Here is an 18,417-nt window from a genome sequence, read left to right as displayed (position 1 = left end):
TGTATCCCCCTTCAGCAAAATCACGTATATACTCATCTCCCCCCTACCTCTTTAAAGCAGTTCCTCAGAGCTATCTGAGAGGGTGTCTCCCAGGCTATAGTCCTCATTTTGCTCTGAATAAAACTTAACACACAACTCTCACATTGTGGGTTTTTTTCAGTCAACAAAATAGATAATTTAACACGTAGGAATAATTCAGTAAGTGATAAGACCTAGGTATGGAGCTGTATAATTGGTGAAAAGAAGACTTTAGTAGGGTGGGACAGAGCAAAGATGGGATGAAAGATAAAGTTATTCCTGAGTCTCAGTGAGGTAGACAAATTGATTGGAGCTGAAGGTGTAGGTGGCAGAGTGGGAGCTTTAACTGGAGCTTGGGATAGGGGTTGCAGTTACTGGTAATAACTAGATATAGAGTATGACTGTAAAAGTGAATGACTGAGGTTTTGGACAAGATTATTTAAGGTAAGAGAAAGTCAAGGAATGGAGAGGCTGGGTATTAGCGGGGATAGTAATCAAAATATTTAACTATCAGCACTAGTGTGGGGCATGAGTCCATTAAAATGAAGTAGCTTATAGTTCTGTGCGGCTGTGCAGATGACACCACCCTTATGGCAGAAAGTGAAGAAGAACTAAAGAGCCTCTTGATGAAGGTGAAAGAAGAGAGTGAAAAAGTTGGCTTAAAGCTCAACGTTCAGAAAACTAAGATCATGGCATCTGGTCCCATCACTTCATGGGAAATGGATGGGGAAACAGTGGAAACAGTGTCAGACTTTATTTTTTTGGGCTCCAAAATCACTGCAGATGGTGACTGCAGCCATGAAATTAAAAGGCGCTTACTCCTTGGAAGGAAGGTTATGGCCAACCTAGATAGCATATTTAAAAGCAGAGACATTACTTTGCCAACAAAAGTCCGTCTAGTCAAGGCTATGGTTTTTCCAGTGGTCATGTATGGATGTGAGAGTTGGACGGTGAAGAAAGCTGAGCGCCGAAGAATTGATGCTTTTGAACTGTGGTGTTGGAGAAGACTCTTGAGAGTCCCTTGGACTGCAAGGAGATCCAATCAATCCATCCTAAAAGAGATCAATCCTGGGTGTTCATTGGAAGGTCTGATGTTGAAGCTGAAACTCCAATACTTTGGGCACCTCATGCGAAGAGTTGACTCATTGGAAAAGACCCTAATGCTGGGTAGGATTGGGGGCAGGAGGAGAAGGGGGCGACAGAGGATGAGATGGTTGGATGGCATCACCGACTCGATGGACATGGGTTTGGGTGGACTCCGAGAGTTGGTGATGGACAGGGAGGCCTGGTGTGCTGCAATTCATGGGGTTGCAAAGAGTCGGACACGACTGAGCGACTGAACTGAAATGATAGTTCTGTGCAGGGTCCTGGAGGCACTAGTGGCAATGAAAATGTTTCAGTATTTTAATGATCATACTTACACAGTTGAACCCAGGGCATAAGATGGGTCATCCATATGGATACTACCATGAATGATGATGAGGTTATATAGAGTGAGATAGCAAGCTAATTGAGGGAGTCTTTAATGAAAGAAGGAGAATGACCAGGACTATGGTTGGTGATAATAACAAGGAAGGGTAGTGTGTGGAATGGCCTGATGTCTCAAAGGAACAGGAGATTACTTAGGGAGAAAGGAGAAAAGTGATACTTGCGGCAGTAATGAAGAGCAAAGAGCATATTTATTCTATTTCTAACCCTAGAAGGTGTAAAGCAGTGGCTTTCAAATTTCATATATTGTATTTGAAAAAAAAAACCATATATTTGAAAGTCATCGTATATGTACTGGAAAAAATAGCTACTTTCATGGAACAATACCTTACCTACATGCAGTATATGCTGATATTTTTCTCTTTATTTTTAAAGATTTTTATTTCCTACCCATTAAATTGATTTCATAAACCATGAATAGGTTGCAATTTACCATTTGAGAAGCATTGGTATGTATATTGTTGGAGAAAAGTCCCCTTGAGAGGACTGCAAAAGAAGCATGCTTTTTCCTGAAGAGGTAGCCAGGTTTCAGTTAGATAAGAGATGAAAGAAACATCTGTCAAAGAGGTTGAAGGATATAGCAGTGTCTTAGTCTGTTCAGGCTGTGGTAACAAAATACCATAGACTGGGTGGCCTATAAACAGTGAACGTTTATTTTTCACAGTTCTGGAGGGTGAGAAGCCTAAGATTGAGACACTGACAGATTCTGGCAAAAAACTGCTTCTGGTGTCTTCTTGCTCTGTCTTCACATGACAGAAGGGGCAAGGGAGCTCTCTGAGGCCTTTTTTATAAAGGCATTAATCCCATTTATGAGGGGTCTGCCCAAAAGACCTAATCGCTTCCTTGAAGGCCCCACATCCAGATACCATCACATTGGGGATTAGGTTCCAATATATGAATTTTGGGAGGGCACAAGCATTCAGTCTACGGCAATGGGATTTTATTGATGATGGATCCTGAATTCCAGAGATCACAGTGGAAGAAGTTAGGAGTTGTTTTGGGGCTTAGAGTCTGATTCAAATTAGGCAGTGTAGAAGACAGTAATAGGGTAAGAATCTCTATGGTGAGGGTTGATCTGGAGGCCAAGGATTCTTGTGGCCAGTGTTGTAAGCAGGGATATAGGACATGATGGAATTAGTATTCTCAGGGGGAGGTGTATAGTCAGTTCTTATGATAGTCATCTTGTCAGTGGTGAGGTGAGGTTTAAGGGTTGGCTTGGGATGAGTAGATGAAGTGTCTGTGATAGAATGAAAGTCTCACTAGAAGTGTGCTGCACTTATACATCCTCTTTCAATCATGTTGTGAACAGAGTTAAGGCCAGAGGGGCTGTCTTTCCAGAAGTGCCAGAGCTCCAAGGTCCCTTAAATCATGCTTGGCAATAGTGGTGGTGGTGTGAAGGATTAAGGAGTTCTGTGGCTTAACCTTAAATCTTACTTTCCTTGATATTGAAGGGAGAGAAGGAGTAGCCTTATAAGGAGGTAACAGTTTCTTGTGTACTCTTTTTTGTTGTTGTTGACTTTATTTTTTTTTTAAGTTTTTTGATGTGGACCATTTTAAAAGTCATGTGCTGCAGTCCATGGGGTCGCAGAGTCAGACATGACTTAGCGACAGAACAACGTCATTTCTTAAAGTCTTTATTGAATTTGTTGCAATAGTGCTTTTGTTTTATGTTTTGTTTTTTTGGGCCATGAGGCTTGTGGAATCTTAGCTTCCCAACCAGGGATTGAATCCACGCTCCTGCATTGGAAGACGTAGTCTTAACCACTGGACAGTCAGTTAAGTCCCTCTTGTGTTCTCTTTAAATGGGAAAATTTTAATATGAAAGACAGTGCTAAATTGAATAGTGAGCACAGAATTGTGCTAGAAGTAGCACTAAACTAAGAACCAAAAGATTTGTTTTTAGTTCTGGCTTTGCCTCTAGGTGACAGATCAATCAACTTGGTATAATGTCATTCATTCTTCTTTTCCTTAAAAGCTGTTATGAGGACTAAATTAAGTAATAATATAGGCACATGGTGTAAAACTTTAAAAACACTATTCAAAGGCAAGATGTTGGCAATTGATGTTACTTGGCAGAAATAATTTGTAGTCAGTGCAAATAGTGAACCAAGTGCCAGCAGCTGTCAGTTAGTGACAGCTGGTGTTGCAATCAGGGTAAGACTAGATGTTTTTTTTTATAAGATTTAAAGTTTTTTTTGGTGGTAGGACACAACTCAGAGACAGACAGGTAAAAGGCAGAACTCTTTGTTACTTATAGCTATAAACCAGAGAAGCTGTCACACAGGGTCACATAGGAATTTTACCCAGGGACAGGTTAACAGTAAGCTGGAAATGCTTGTGGAGTCCTAACTGCTGGACTGGCCGGGAATTCCAGCACTGTGAAATATCATGTTATACTCAGACAACTTCAAAGTGGTGTAATCTCAAATTGTCATTATTTTATAGTTCAAAAACCTAATTCTAAACACATTACTCATTGACATAGTATGGTATCTTAATTTAGTTATTTGTTGCTTTTTTCATTGAAGACTAGATTTATAATATTATATTAGTTTCAGGTATACAACAATGATTGAATATGTTTATAGATTATACCCCATTTAAAGTAATTATAATATATTGGTTATATTCCCTTTGCTGTACTGTGTCCATTGTGTCCCTGTGCTTATTTATTTTATACCTACTAGTTCATACCTCTTAATCCCATTCCCCATCATGTCTCTCCTCTCACTGTTCTCACCACTGGTAAACATAGTTTGTTCTCTGTATCTGAGTATGTTTCAGTTTTGTTATATGCATTTATTTGTCTTGTTTTTAAGATTCCACATATAAGTGAAAACATACAGTATTTGTCTTTCTCTGACTTATGTCACCTTTCATAATACTCTTCAAGTTCATCCAGGTTGTTACAAATGGTAAATTCTTTTTTACGGCTGAATAATATGCCGTGTGTGTGTGTGTGTGTGTGTGTGTGTGTGTGTGTGTGTGAGTTTATTTGTCTGTTCATGATGAACAGTTAATTTGAATGAACAGTTTGGACATATGAATGGACAGTTTATTTGTCCATTCATCTTTTGATGAACACTTAGGTTGCTTTTGCATCTTGGCTATTGTGAATAATGCTGCTATGAATATTGGGGGTGCAAATATCTTTTCAGATTAGTGTTTTTTTCATTTTCTCTGGATATATAACCAGGATTGGAATTGCTGGATCCTATGATCATTCTATTTTTAATTTTTGAGAAAACATAATACTGTTTCCACAGTGACTGTATCAATGTACATTTTGACCAGCAGTGTACTAAGGCTCCCTTTTCTCCACATTTTCACCAACGTTTATTATTTGTTATCTTTTTCAGGGTAGTCATTCTGACAGATGTGAGGTAGTAACTCACTGTACTTTTAATTTGCATTCGCTGATTATTAGTGATGTTGAGCATCTTTTCACGTGCCCATTGGCCATCTGTATATCTTCTTTGGAAAAATATCTATTTAGGCAATCTGCCTATTTTTAATTGGGTTGTTTTTTGATATTGAGTTGTATGAACTCTTTATTTGTTTTGGATATTACCCCTTATTAGTCATACCTGTGTAAATATTTTCTCCCATTCAGTGCTCAGTTGCTTCAGTTGTATCTGACTCTTTCTGACCCCATGGACAGTAGCCTGCCAGGCTCCTCAGTCCATGGGACTTTCCCGGCAAGAGTACTGGAGTGGATTGCCAAGCTGCCCTTCAGGGGATCTTCCTGACCCAGGGGTCAAACCCGTGTCTCCTGCGTCTCCTGTATTGCAGGCAGATTCTTTACCACTGAGTCACTGGGGAAGCCCTCTCATTCAGTAGGTTGTTCGTTTGTCAGTGGTTTCCTTTGCTGTGCAAAAGCATTTAAGTTTAATCAGACTTCATTTATTTTTGCTTTTGCTTTTCTTGCCTAAGGAGACAGATCCAAAAAAATATTCCTAAGACTTATGTCAAAGAGTGTATTGCCTATGTTTTCCTCTAAGATGTTTATGGTTTCTGGTCTTACATTTAGGTCTTTAATGTATTTTGTATTTATTTTTGTATGTAGTATGATAAAATGTCCTAATTTTATTCTCTTACATGTGGCTGTGTAGTTTTCCCAGCACTAGTTATTGAAGAGACTGTCTTTCCCCTATTTTTTCCACCTTTGTTATAGATTGACTGATCATAAATGCATAGGTTTATTTTTGGGCTTTCTGTTCTATTCCACTGATCTATGTGTCTGTGCATGTGCCTGTACTGTACTGTTTTGATTACTGTAGCTTTATAGTATAATCTAAAGCCAGGGAATGTGATACCATAGTTTTGTTATTCTTTCTCAAGATTACTTTGACTGTTTGAGGTCTTCTTCAGTACCCTATAAATTTTAGGATTGTTATAGTTCTGTGGAATATGGCATGAGTATTTTGGCAGGGATTATATTAAATCGGTAGATTGTTTGGGGTCATATAGCCATTTTAACAATATCATTTTTTTCTAATTGTGATTCACAAACATGGGATATCTTTCCATTTATTTGTATCATCTTCACTTTCCTTCATTAATGTCTTATATTTTTCAGAGTACAGGTCTTTTATCTCCTTGATTAAGTTTATCCCTAGATATTTTTTTCTTTTTGATGTGATTTTGAATGGGATTGTTTTTTTTGCTTTCTCTTTTTGATAGTTCTTTATTAGTGTATAGAGAAGCAATGGATTTCTGTATATTAATTTTATATCCTACAAATTTACTAAATTCATTTATTCTAAATTTGATAAAGACTTTAAGGTTTTCTATATTTAGCATCATGTCATCTGTACATAGTTATAGTTTTATTTCTTCCCTTCTAATTTGGGTGCCATTTATTTCTTTTTCTTGTCTGATTGCTCTGGCTAGGGCTTCCAATTCTACATTAAATAGAAATTGTGAGAATGGGCATCCTTGTCTTTTTCCTGATTTTAGAGGAAAAACTTTCAGCTTTTCACTATTGAGTATGATGTTAGCCTTGGTTTTGTCATAGATGGACTTATCATGTTGAGGTATGTTTCCTCTATACAAACTTTGTTGAGGGTATAGACTTTTTTTTATCATGAGTGATGTTGAGTTTTGCCAAATGCTTTTACTGTGTCAGTTGTGATGATCATATGATTTTTATGCTTTGTTTGTTAATGGGTGTATCACACTGTCGATTTGTGAATACTACACCATCCTTGCATCTTTGGAATAAATCCCACTTCATCATGGTGTACGACTTGATCTATATATTGTTGAATTCAGCTTGCTAATATATTGTTGAAGATTTTTGCATATGTATTAATCATGGATATTGGCCTATAATTTTCTTTGTCTGATTGTGGTATTAGAGTAATGGGGACTTCATAGAATGAATTTGGTAGTGTTCTGTCTGCTCCAATTTCTTTTGAATAGTTGAGAAAGATAAGTATTAACTCTTCTTTACATGTTTGGTAGAATTGCCCTGTGAAGCTGTCTGGTCCTGGACTTTTGTTTCTTGGGAAGTTTTTCATTACTGATTCAATTTCAGTACTAGTACTCAGTCTGTTCAGATTATTTATTTGTTCTTGGTTGAGATTTGAAAGATTGTATATTTCTAAGAATCTGTCCATTTATTCTAGTATGTCCAGTTTGTTGGTATGTAACTGTTTGTTGTATGCTCTTATGAATACTATGTTGTTTGCAGTATCTGTATCTCTGTGATATTGATTATAATTTCTCCTCTTTTGTTTTTTATTTTATTTGGGTCCTCTCTTTTTATTGATGAGCCTGGCTAAAGGCTTATCAATAGTTTTGCCAAAAGTTTTAACTTTCGCTTCAGATTCGAAGGATTCATTAACAAAAGATACATGCAAATAAAAAATTTCAATATTTAATAGAGAATTGCCTAACTTATTTTCAATATACAATAAATAAAAGAAAAGAGAAATAGGAACTATAGAGGAGAGAAAATGCATCGACTCAAACAGCCTCTAGACTCAAACAGCACTGGGAAGTCCCATATAACAGCAATCTGGAGTCCCAATTGGGAAAATGTCCTGGGCAGCACATCTACGTCAAAGTGAGACTTCAAATTGCAGTTTTTGGGTACCGCTTATAATTCCTGGCTACAAACTGATATCATCGTCAGTTTGTGAGCAAACTGCAATTCTGATTTCACATTCATCTTTTTACAATGCTATTTGTTTTATCTTGTGAGTCATAGGAATTTGTTAAGTCCTAGGTGTGGTTGGCCCGACTTCCTCTGGGGGGCTCCAGAATTCCAAGACCTGCACCCTATCTTATTTATAGTACCTCTCAGCTTGCAGTTGCGAGCAGGCATGTAGTCAAGGCAGTGTCCAGGCAGGTCAGAAGCAAGATCAGAGGCCTGCCCTGCTTTTTTGTCTCTGAAGCCTGAACAAGACTACTTCCATTTAATTTCCCTAACATCAGTTGTTGATCTTTCCAAAGAACAAATTCTTGGTTTCACCGATCTTTTAAAATTATTTTGGTCTATTTTGTTTATTTCCACTCTGATCCTTATTCCTTCCTTCCCCTGACTTTGGGCTTTGTTTTTTCTTCTTTTGCTAATTTATTTAGGTGGTGGTTTAAGTTGTTTTTTTGAGAATTTTCCTGTTTCTTTAGGTATGTTCATATCACTATAGATTTCTCTTTTAGAACTGCTTTTACTGCATCCTATAGACTGGGAAATTTGTGTTTTTATTTTCATTTGTCTCAAGGTATCTTTTAATTTCCTCTGATATCTTCATTGACCTAGGCATTTTTAGTAGCATATTGTTTAGTCTTCACATGTTTGTATTTTTTCCATTTTTCTTCCTATGGTTGATTTCTAGTTTCATGCAATTGTAGTTGGAAAAATGTGCTCAATATAATTTCTATCCTATTTGTTGAGACTTGTTTTGTGATTTAACATATGAGGTATCCCAGAGAAAGGTCCACTTGAAAACAATATGTATTCTTCTGTTTTTTGGATGGAATGTCCCATGCTCAGTCATGTCCAACTCTTGTGACTCCAGGCTCCTCTGTCGAAGGGATTTTCCAGGTGAGAATACTGGAATGGGTTGCCATATCCTTCTGCAGGGGATCTTCCCAACCCAAGGATTGAACCTGAATCTCCTGTGTCTCCTGCACTGGCAGGTGGGTTTTTTTTTTTTTTACCAGCTAAACTTCTAGGGAAGCCTGGAATGTGCCATAAATGTCTATTAAGTCCAACTGGTCTAATGTGTCATTTAAAGCCATTGTTTTCATATTGATTTTCTGCCTAGATGATCTATATATACATTTTTCTCTTTCAGCATTTTAAATATATTATTCCACTCCCTTTTGGCCTGAAAGGTTTCTGTAGAAGTCAACTGATAGCCTTAAGGGTGTTCCTTTGTATGTGACCCTTTGTGTTTTTCTTGCTTCCTTTAAAATTATATCTTTAGCTTTTGCTGTTCTAATTATGATATGTCTTAGTGTGAGTCTTTTTGGTTTCATCTTGTTTGGAACTCTCTTTACTTCCTGTACTGGACATCTGTTTCTTTCTTTAGGTTCATGAAATGTTCAACTATAATTTTATCAAATATGTTTTCTACCCCTCTTTCCTCTCTTCTTCTTGGAGTATGTTTGATACTGTTATAGAGGTCCCTTAAACTATCCTTATTTTTTAAAATTTGCTTTTCTTCTTGCTCTGATTTTTTTTTGTTTCCAATATTCTATCTTCTAGATCACTTCTGTATTCTTTCATTTAATTTACTGTTAATTCCGTCTAACATAATTTTTTGATTTCAGCTATTCTTCAGCTCTGACTGGCTCTTTTTAAATATTTTCTAGTTCTTTATTAAAATTCTTGCTGTGTTTATTTATTCTTTTCCCAAGTTCAGTTAGCATTCTTATCATTTTTGCTTTGAATTCTTTATCAGATAAATTACATATCTTTGTTACGTTAGGGTTTCCTTGTTGTCTCAGCTGGTAAAGAATCTGCCTGCAATGTGAGAGACCTGGGTTGTTATATTAGGGTGTTTTTCTTGTTTTTTTGTTTGAAACATATTGTTTTGTCTTCTCATTTTGTTTTTACTTTCTCTGTCATTATGAAATTAGGTGAAGCAGTTACCTATCTCAGTCGTGAAGTCATTTCCTTGTGTGAGAGCATCCCTATGTCATCTGCATGTGTCCAGTGGCTTTGGTGGGAGAGCTGGTTCTGAAGTGAACATGGGCCACATCTTACCCTGGGTTCTGTAGGGAGCCACCACCTTGGTATGGGAAGTAGGGGTGGAGTTGAAGGGGATAGAGCCAGAGCCAAGTTTAACCAGAACTTTTCCTGTGTTGATTGGCTATTACCACTCTGTTGGACACAGGTTTGGGGCCCAAGGTGTTGGAGCAGAAGCTCTGAGTGAGTTGTATTTCTCCTTGGTGTGATGGTAGTCTTTGCCTTGGTTAGGGTCATGGCTGTGGCCTGAAGGACTATATTTCTATGCTGGTTTCACTTTTTCCCCAGTGTATTAGACTGGTTTGGGGCCACAATGCCTGGTGCCACACTATTGAGCTGGTTTTGCTCCTACAGGCTTTGGTGGTCTCCACCCTAGAGGTAGTTTTATTCCTCCCAAATGTGGGCAGGGACATGTACATTGGAAATGGTTGCTTCTGCCCTGGCCAGAGGCAGGTATGGAGTTCAAGTCAGCCCTGTTCCCTCTATGTGGGCACACTCTCATTAGCAATGGTGGACTTTGCCTTAGTTTAAAAGTAAAGGGATGGGAAAGGACATATCTTTATATTCAATTGTAAGAAAGCAGAAGGGGTTATAGAATCTAGGGCAATGCAAACTTCAGAACAAGCCATAATACAGAAAAATAGGCTTCAGAACAAGGCACACTACTGGGGATAAATAAGGACACTTCATAATAATAACAAAATCAATTTTCTAAGACACAACAGAGCTTTACAATAATGAAAGAAAAACTGATAGAATTGAAAGGAGAAATGGAAAAATTTGCAATGATACTTGGTTATTTTAACTCTCCTTTTTCAGTAATTGATAGAAAAAGTAGGCAGAAAATCAGTAAGGATATAGAAGACTTGAATAACACTATCAATAAACTTTAATAGACATTTATAGACTCCATTCAGCAACAACATAATACATACAAACCAGTCTTAAGCTAAAAGTATGCTGAGCCGTTAAGCAAATTGATCACTATGCATATATGGTCTATGGTCAGTCATGTCTGACTCCTTGCAACCCTTTTGGACTGTAGCCCACCAGGTTCCTCTGTCCATGGGATTTTTCAGGCAAGAATACAGGAATGGGTTGCTATTTCCTCCTCCAGGGGATCTTCTTGACCCAGGAATCGAACCCATGTCTCTTGCATCTCCTACATTGCAGGCAGATTATTTACCAGCTGAGCCATTGAGAAGACCCCTAAATTGATCACAATGGAACTAAATTGTAAATCAATAATTGAAAGTATCTGTAAAATCCACAAATAGTTAAGTAGCAAACAATACACTTTCAAATAACCCAGGGGTCAAAGAAGAAACCACAAAGGGAGCAGTGAGTTATTTTTTGACTGAATGAAAATGAAATATCAACATTTATGGGATACAGATAAATTAACACTTATAGGAAAATTTAATGTTTATATTAGAAAAGAATAAAGATCTCAAGAAGTGAGAACAAATCAACTTAGACTGGAAATTAATATAAAAAAGCAATAATGAAAAGTTGAAATTAACAAAATAAGAAACAAAAAATAAAGAAAATTTAAAAAATGTTTTTTAATTAATAAAGCCAATAAATCTTCATGAAATTAAGAGAAAAAGTGAAAAAACAAGTTATCAGTTCAGTTCAGTCCCTCAGTCATGTCCGACTCTTTGTGACCCCATGGACTGCAGCACACCAGGCTTCCCTGTCTATCACCAACTCCCGAAACTTGCTCAAACTCATGTCCATCGAGTTGGTGATGCCATCCAACCATCTCATCCTCTGTTGTCCCTTTCTCCTCCTGCCTTCAATCTTTCCCAGCATCAGGGTCTTTTCCAATGAACAAGTTATCAGGATCATGAATAAGAGAGTGTATCACTACAGATCCTTCATAGACTTAAAAGCCAATATGAAGATGTTATGAATGATTTTATGCCAATGCATTTGACAATTTAAATGGAGAAATTCTTTGAAAGACACAGATTAGCAAACTACAAGAATATATAGAAAAACCACAGTAGCATTATCAACTATTGAATTGTAACCATAATCAGAAGGAAACTTAAGGTCCAGATGGTTTTACTGGTGATTCTGATTAAACTTAAACAAAAGGATAGTAATTCTACAAACTTTTTTTAAAGAAACTTTTATTCAGATCTTGTTTTATGACTAAATATAGTTTTAGTCATATAAATTCTGTATTTTTTGGTTAAATTTATTACTAGTTATTTTATGATTTTGTTGATAATGTGAATGGATATTTTTTCCATTTTCAGTTCAAATTGGTTTTTGATAGGATAGTAATAAATGTTTTGTGTGTTTATTTTTTGTGTTGTCAGCTTAATCTCTCTTGTTAATTCTCATTCTTCCCTTCACCTTAGCCTATTGAGGCTAAGAATTAATCATATCATCTGCATACAAAATAAGTAATTTAGTATTTTATAATTATTTTAAGTATTTCCTCTTCATGTTTTATTATCATAGTTATAAGTTTCAAAACAATGTTAGGAAACAGTGGAGAAAACAGGCATGTCTGCTTGGTTTCTGGTTTTAATAGAAATCACTTCAGTATTTCACTATTTATAATTTATCCAAGAAATTAAAATTACCACGTTTACTGAAAATTCCATGTAACATTTGTGTATAACTTAACAATTACTTAATAAAGCAAAGATCTACGTGATCACTATATAAGAAAGAAATTTAAAGGTTAAGAAATAGTACATTACCAGCACTGGGAATGTACATCACTCTGCTACAGGAACCCTGTCCCTTCTCCTCTTAGTACTAACACAGGTTGCCCTAACATTCTTACTGATTTTCTTACTTTCTTTATAGTGTTACCATTTATACATGCATCCCTAAATAATATAGTCCTGTTTGCCTTTATTTGAACTTTATATGAATGAAATAGTTTCATGTAACATTTTGTACAATATTATATCTAAGGTTGATCCATGCTACTTGGTGTGGAAATGTTTATTCATTTTCTTTGGTTGTGTTCACTTCACGTATATATACATATGCATGTCTGTTCATTCGTGTCTGACTTTTGCAGCTCATGGACTGAATCCCGCCAGGCTTCTCTGTCCATGGAATTTTCCAGAAAGGAATACTGGAGTGGGTTGCCATTTCCCATTTCCATTGGGAAGATTAGGGGATCTTCCCAACCCAGGGGTTGAAACTGCGTCTCTGGCATCTCCTGCATTGGCAGACAGATTCTTTACCACTACACCAACTGGGAAGTCGATTCACTTCACAGTATGGATATATCAAAAATTATCTTTTAATTTCTATTGTAGATGGCCATGAGGGCTTCCCTGAGGGCTCAGCTGGTAAAGAATCTGCCTGCAATGCAGGAGACCTATGGGGTCGCATAGAGTCAAACACAACTGAGTGACTTTGATTATGGTATTATGGTATGGGTTATTTCCTGATTTTGGTTATTACAAACACTGCTACCATGAACATTTTTGTACATTTATTTTTGTGCAATGAGTATAAGTTTCTCTAGATAAATCCATAATTGTGGAATTTTGGGCTGAATTAACTTTACCACATAATGGTTAACAAAAAACTTTTTCCCAAATGAGAGTTTTCATTGTTCTACATTATTGCCAATACCTCGTTTTATTGGGCTTCTTAATTTTCGCATTTTGTCATCTGCTTAATGGTACTTTTTGCTGTGGTTTTTATTTGCATGATTCCTATTAAGGATGAGGCTCTAAGAGGTTTGGATTTCCTCTTTTGTCAAAGTCCTGTTACAGACTTTCGCTGATTTTCCTATCTGAATAATTTCTTCTTTTATAATGTATACTAGGATTCTGCTGCTCATGTGTATGGCATATATTTTTTGCTTATCTTTTCATTCTTAATGAGGTTGTTTTTGATAAATCAAAGTTCCTAATCTTAATATAATTCCATTTATCAACACTTTTGGTAGTTCAGTTCAGTTCAGTTGCTCAGTCGTGTCCAACTCTTTGTGATCCCATGGACTGCAGCACACCAGGCCTCCTTGTCCATCACCAACTCCCGGAGTTTACTCAAACTCATGTACATTGAGTTGGTGATGCCATCCAACCATCTCATCCTCTGTCATCCCCTTCTCCTCCTGCCTTCAGTCTTTCCCAGCATCAAAGTCTTTTCAAATAAGTCAGTTGTTCACATCAGGTGACCAAAGTATTAGAGTTTCAGCTTCAGCATCAGTCCTTCCAACGAATATTCAGGACTGATTTCCTTTAGGATGGACTGGTTGGATCTCCTTGCAGTCCAAGGGACTCTCAAGAGTCTTCTTCAACACCACAGTTCAAAAGCATCAGTTCTTCGGCACTCAGCTTTCTTTATAGTCCAACTCTCACATCCATACATGACTACTGGAAAAACCATAGCCTTGACTAGACGAACTTTTGTGGACAAAGTAATGTCTCTGCTTTTTAATATGCTGTGTAGGTTGGTCATAACTTTCCTTCCAAGGAGTAAGCGTGCAGTTGCCATCTGCAGTGATTTTGGAGCCCCAAAAAACAAAGTCAGCCACTGTTTCCCCATGTATTTGCCATGAAGTGATGGGACCAGATGCCATGATCTAGTTTTCTGAATGTTGAGTTTTAAGCCAACTTTTTCACTCTCCTCTTTCACTTTCATCAAGAAGCTCTTTAGTTCTTCTTCACTTTCTGCCATAAGGGTGGTGTCATCTGCATATCTGAGGTTATAGTACTTTTCATATCTGGTTTTTAAAAATCCTTCTCTGCCATGAATATATTGTCCTATATTATGTTATAAAAGATTTTTAGTTTTGCCTTTCACATTTAATACTTCAACTAGGAACTGTTTTTCACTTATGCTTGGTGAGGATAAAATTTTATTAATTTTCTACATAAAGAGCTAATCATCCCAGCAGTATTGATTGAAAAGTACACCCTCAATGAATTGATCTACCTTGCCATCTCAGTGTTTACTTCTGAGTTTGGGGTCCATTTCTGAGTTCTCTTTTCCATTAGTGTATTTGTCTGTCTATTTGTTAGTAATAAAAAGTCTTAATTACATAGTTTTATAATAAATCTTGATGTCTTATTCTTCTTAGCTTGGCCTTTGTTGAGTTGTTTACTTTTGCATAAATTTTGGAATCAACTTTTCAAATTAATAAAAAATTGTTCTGGAATTTTAATTGAAATTATACTAAAAATATGGGCTTCTCTGGTGGCTCAGAGGTAAAGAATCCGCCTGCCAGTGCAGGAGATGTGGGTTTGATTCCTGAGTCGGGAAGATCCCCTGGAGAAGCAAATGGCAACCCCACTCCAGTATTCTTGCCTTAAAAATCCTATGGACAGAGGAGCATGGCAGGCTGCAGTCCCTGGGATTACAAAAGAGTTGAACACAGCATAGCAACTAAAACAACAGCAACATACTAAATATATAAATGATTTGGGAACAACTGACATTTTTAAAATAGTCTACCATTTATAAGCATGATATATTACTTTCTGTTTAGGTCTTCATTAATGTTTCTCAATAGGCTGCTATTATGTATTTGTTTATTAATTACATAGATGCAAAGGGGTACCTTATTGAGCTTTTAATTTTAATTCTATAATTATTCATGCCTACCCCCTACTCCATATACTGTTATACAATATGTACCTGGATCAAAGGCACATATTGTATTTTTTAAACATAAGATTTTAGGCAAGAGAGATTAGGAAAAATAAGATAGGCATGATATATGGATTTCTAACATAAGAATAATTTAATTTTTTTCACTTTTTCCTGCTCTATTGGTCACAATTCTCCTAAAAACAGAACTGATAGACTATATATATAAATATATAGATATATAGAAAAGATTTATTGTGAGACATTGGCTTACACAATTATGGAAGCTGAGATTTGCCATCTGCAAGACAGAGGCCTAGGAAAGACAATGTTGTAATTCTAGTCTAAACTGAAGGTTTAAGGACCAGGGGAGCTAGTGAAGAAGTCCCACCTTTTTTCTGAAGGTCCAAGAAATAGAAGCATCAATATCTAAGGGCAGAGAAAGCAAACTCACCCTGTTTTGTTCCATTTTAGCCCTTAGCAGTTGGATGATACCCAGGCACATTGTGATACCCAGGCAGTCTTCTTTGCTAGGTCTATTGATTCAGTGCTAATCTCTTCTGGAAACACACCCAGAAATAATGTTTTGCCAGCTATCTGGGCATCCCTTAATCCAGTCAAGTTGATGTGTAAAATTAACCAACACATCAGCCTATTCAGGTTCACTGGCCTTTTGATGTCAGAGAATACCACCAGGTCTTGTGAATGGATGGCTCTGGCTGTTTTCATTCTGGAGTATTATTTATACCTGATTTCTTCTTTGTTGTAGGCTCCTTTATTTATTGTGTGCCTTTGTGAAAATGCCAAGAAAAAGTTGACATTTTGGCCGGAGACCCTGTTCTGCTTCAATATACTTTATGTATGTCAGCAATCCCTGCTATTTCTTCACACGGAGCCAAGGTCTCTGTGAACATGTGTGTGAAGTGAAAGTTGCTCAGTTGTGTCCGACTCTTTGTGACCCCATGGACCATACAGTTCATGGGATTCTCCAGGCCAGGATACTCGAGTGTATAGCCTTTCCCTTCTCCAGGGGATCTTCCCAGCCCAAGGATCAAACCCAGGTCTCCCTCACTGCAGGCAGTTTCTTTACCAGCTGAGCCACAAGGGAAGCCCAAGAATATTGGAGTTGGTAGCCCCTCCCTTCTCCAGCAGATCTTCCTGACCCAGGAATTGAACTGGGGTCTCCTGCATTGCATATGGATTCTTTACCAATTGAGCTATGAGGGAAGCCCCTCATATGAGGGAAGCCCCTCATATGAGGGAAGCTATGAGAGAGCTATGGAGGTCTCTCTCAGATTATTTTGCAAAGGGCTCCTGGAGAGGAACCTGTACATCAAGCTCTTTTCCCCTCAGCCCCCTCCTCTCTTTTTTTTGGCAGTTTATTTACTTCAAAATCCAAAAAAAATAGTTAAATATAATTGAAATTCAATTTCCCCAAATGCTCTGTGCCTATAAACATATTTCTCCTTTAGAGATAACATTTTCTCTTTCCTGAGCAGAAGCACATAGCTTTCTCTTACCTGCTGGCACACTTCTGTTGCTTCAGCATTTGCTGTAGAGCTGTTTTTACCTCCTGGTTCTTGAGGCTGTAGATAAGGGGGTTTAGCAAGCATGTGATCACACTGTACTGAATGGAGACCACTCACTCCAACACTGAGCCTGAGTCAGGGCTGATGTACCTGAACAGAGCCATCCCATAGAACAGGAGCACCACAGTGAGGTGGGAGGAACAGGTGGAGAAGGCCTTGTCTTGGCCCTCAGAGGAGTGGATACTCAGTATGGCAGAAATGATTCTTGAGTAAGAAAAGAGGATAGGGGGAAGTGTCAGCAGCCCTAAAGATGTACATGACACAGCTAGAAGAATCTCGTTGACAGTAGGGTCAGCACAAGACAGAGGGAAGAGTGGAGGTAGCTCACAATTGAAGAGGGGGATGATGTTGGAACCACAGAAATGTAACTTGTGAACAAAGAGACTATTCATCAAGGAAATAGAAAATCCCACTGCCCAAGCTATGCTCACAACCCCAGTGCAGAGAGGTCTGTTTATGACCACAGTGTAGACCAGAGGGTGGCAGATAGCCTCACAGCGGTCATAAGCCATGGCAGAGAGGAGACAGGCTTCTGTCCCCCCTGAGAGAGTGAAAAAGAAACTCTGAGTGATGCAGCCCCATACTGAGATGCTTTTCTTCTGAGACAAGAAGTTCTGTAGCATTTTGGGCACAGTGACTGCGGAGAAACTGAGATCCAGGAAAGACAGGTGTCCGAGGAAGAAATACATGGGTGTGTGGAGCCGAGAATCAGCCTTGATGATCAGGATCATCACTGTGTTCCCCACTAATGTCAGCAGGTAAATCCCTAGGAACAGCACAAACAGCACGGTCTGGATCTGGGGGTCACTGGACAATCCCAGAAGGACAAACTCAGTAATAATACTGACATTTTTCATGGTTGCTTAGAGATTCTGTCCCTCACAAGAAATGAATGGTTCTACACTTGTGAGGCATTAATCTGAGTCATTTTCCATGAACAAGAGACTTCTGCTCAAAGAGAGTATACCTCCTTCTGTGCTGTGTGCTAAGCCTCTTTAGTCGTATACCTTCTTACCTATAGACCAAAATGGGAAACTCAGGATAAGGGAGTGTCTTCTCAGATACTATATTCTCACTTGACCTTGTTTTCTAATTGCTAGCATTATCTTGTCATGATCTTTAATCCTTCACCCTACTTTGTCACTCTTAATAATAATAATAATAATAATAATAATAATAACTCATGTGCATTTAATAATAACAATGTATCATGCATAGGAAAATCAGGTTCTGGATTCAAAACAAGGGGCAGAGCCCAGAAAACCCTCCCTGGTTAAGGGCTGAGAGGCCCATGGGAAAGTGATTCTTTCTTAGAATAGTGAGATCATATACTCACAGTATGCTAGGATGTTGTCATATGGCTTTTAACCCCTTCATTTTATAAATGAGGTGAATGTAATGCCTAAGGCCTCATAGCAAAGTGAAGTCAAGGTTGGGATTAGCCCCGATGTTTCAATTAGTCTTGCATGCATCCTCATGTACCACACTTACTGGTTTTAAACTGATTGTTAAGATGAGTTTTGTGTGGTTTTGGGGTCATGA

At 37.7% G+C, this 18,417-nt stretch overlaps 1 protein-coding gene across 1 annotated transcript; it reads right to left on the bottom strand.

The window, feature by feature from the left end:
- Positions 1 to 16,928: 16,928 nt before the first annotated feature.
- On the bottom strand, positions 16,929 to 17,732 carry LOC145545186 (olfactory receptor 5BS1-like). The gene has a single exon (XM_081589092.1). It carries the CDS (start codon positions 17,730 to 17,732, stop codon positions 16,929 to 16,931), a length of 804 nt encoding a protein of 267 aa, XP_081445218.1.
- Between the last annotated feature and the right edge of the window lie 685 nt (positions 17,733 to 18,417).

The sequence above is a fragment of the Giraffa tippelskirchi genome, chromosome 4 (assembly GCF_054371585.1).
Source record: "Giraffa tippelskirchi isolate mGirTip1 chromosome 4, T2T-mGirTip1v1.2.pri, whole genome shotgun sequence".
Lineage (NCBI taxonomy): Eukaryota > Metazoa > Chordata > Mammalia > Artiodactyla > Giraffidae > Giraffa > Giraffa tippelskirchi.
The sequence above is the reverse complement of the archived record's forward strand: the minus strand, read 5'-3'. Positions and strand labels throughout refer to the sequence as shown.

Coding starts and splice junctions, on each gene's coding strand:
- LOC145545186 (XM_081589092.1), bottom strand. CDS start 17,732: ATGAAAAATGTCAGTATTATTACTGAGTTTGTCCTTCTGGGATTGTCC.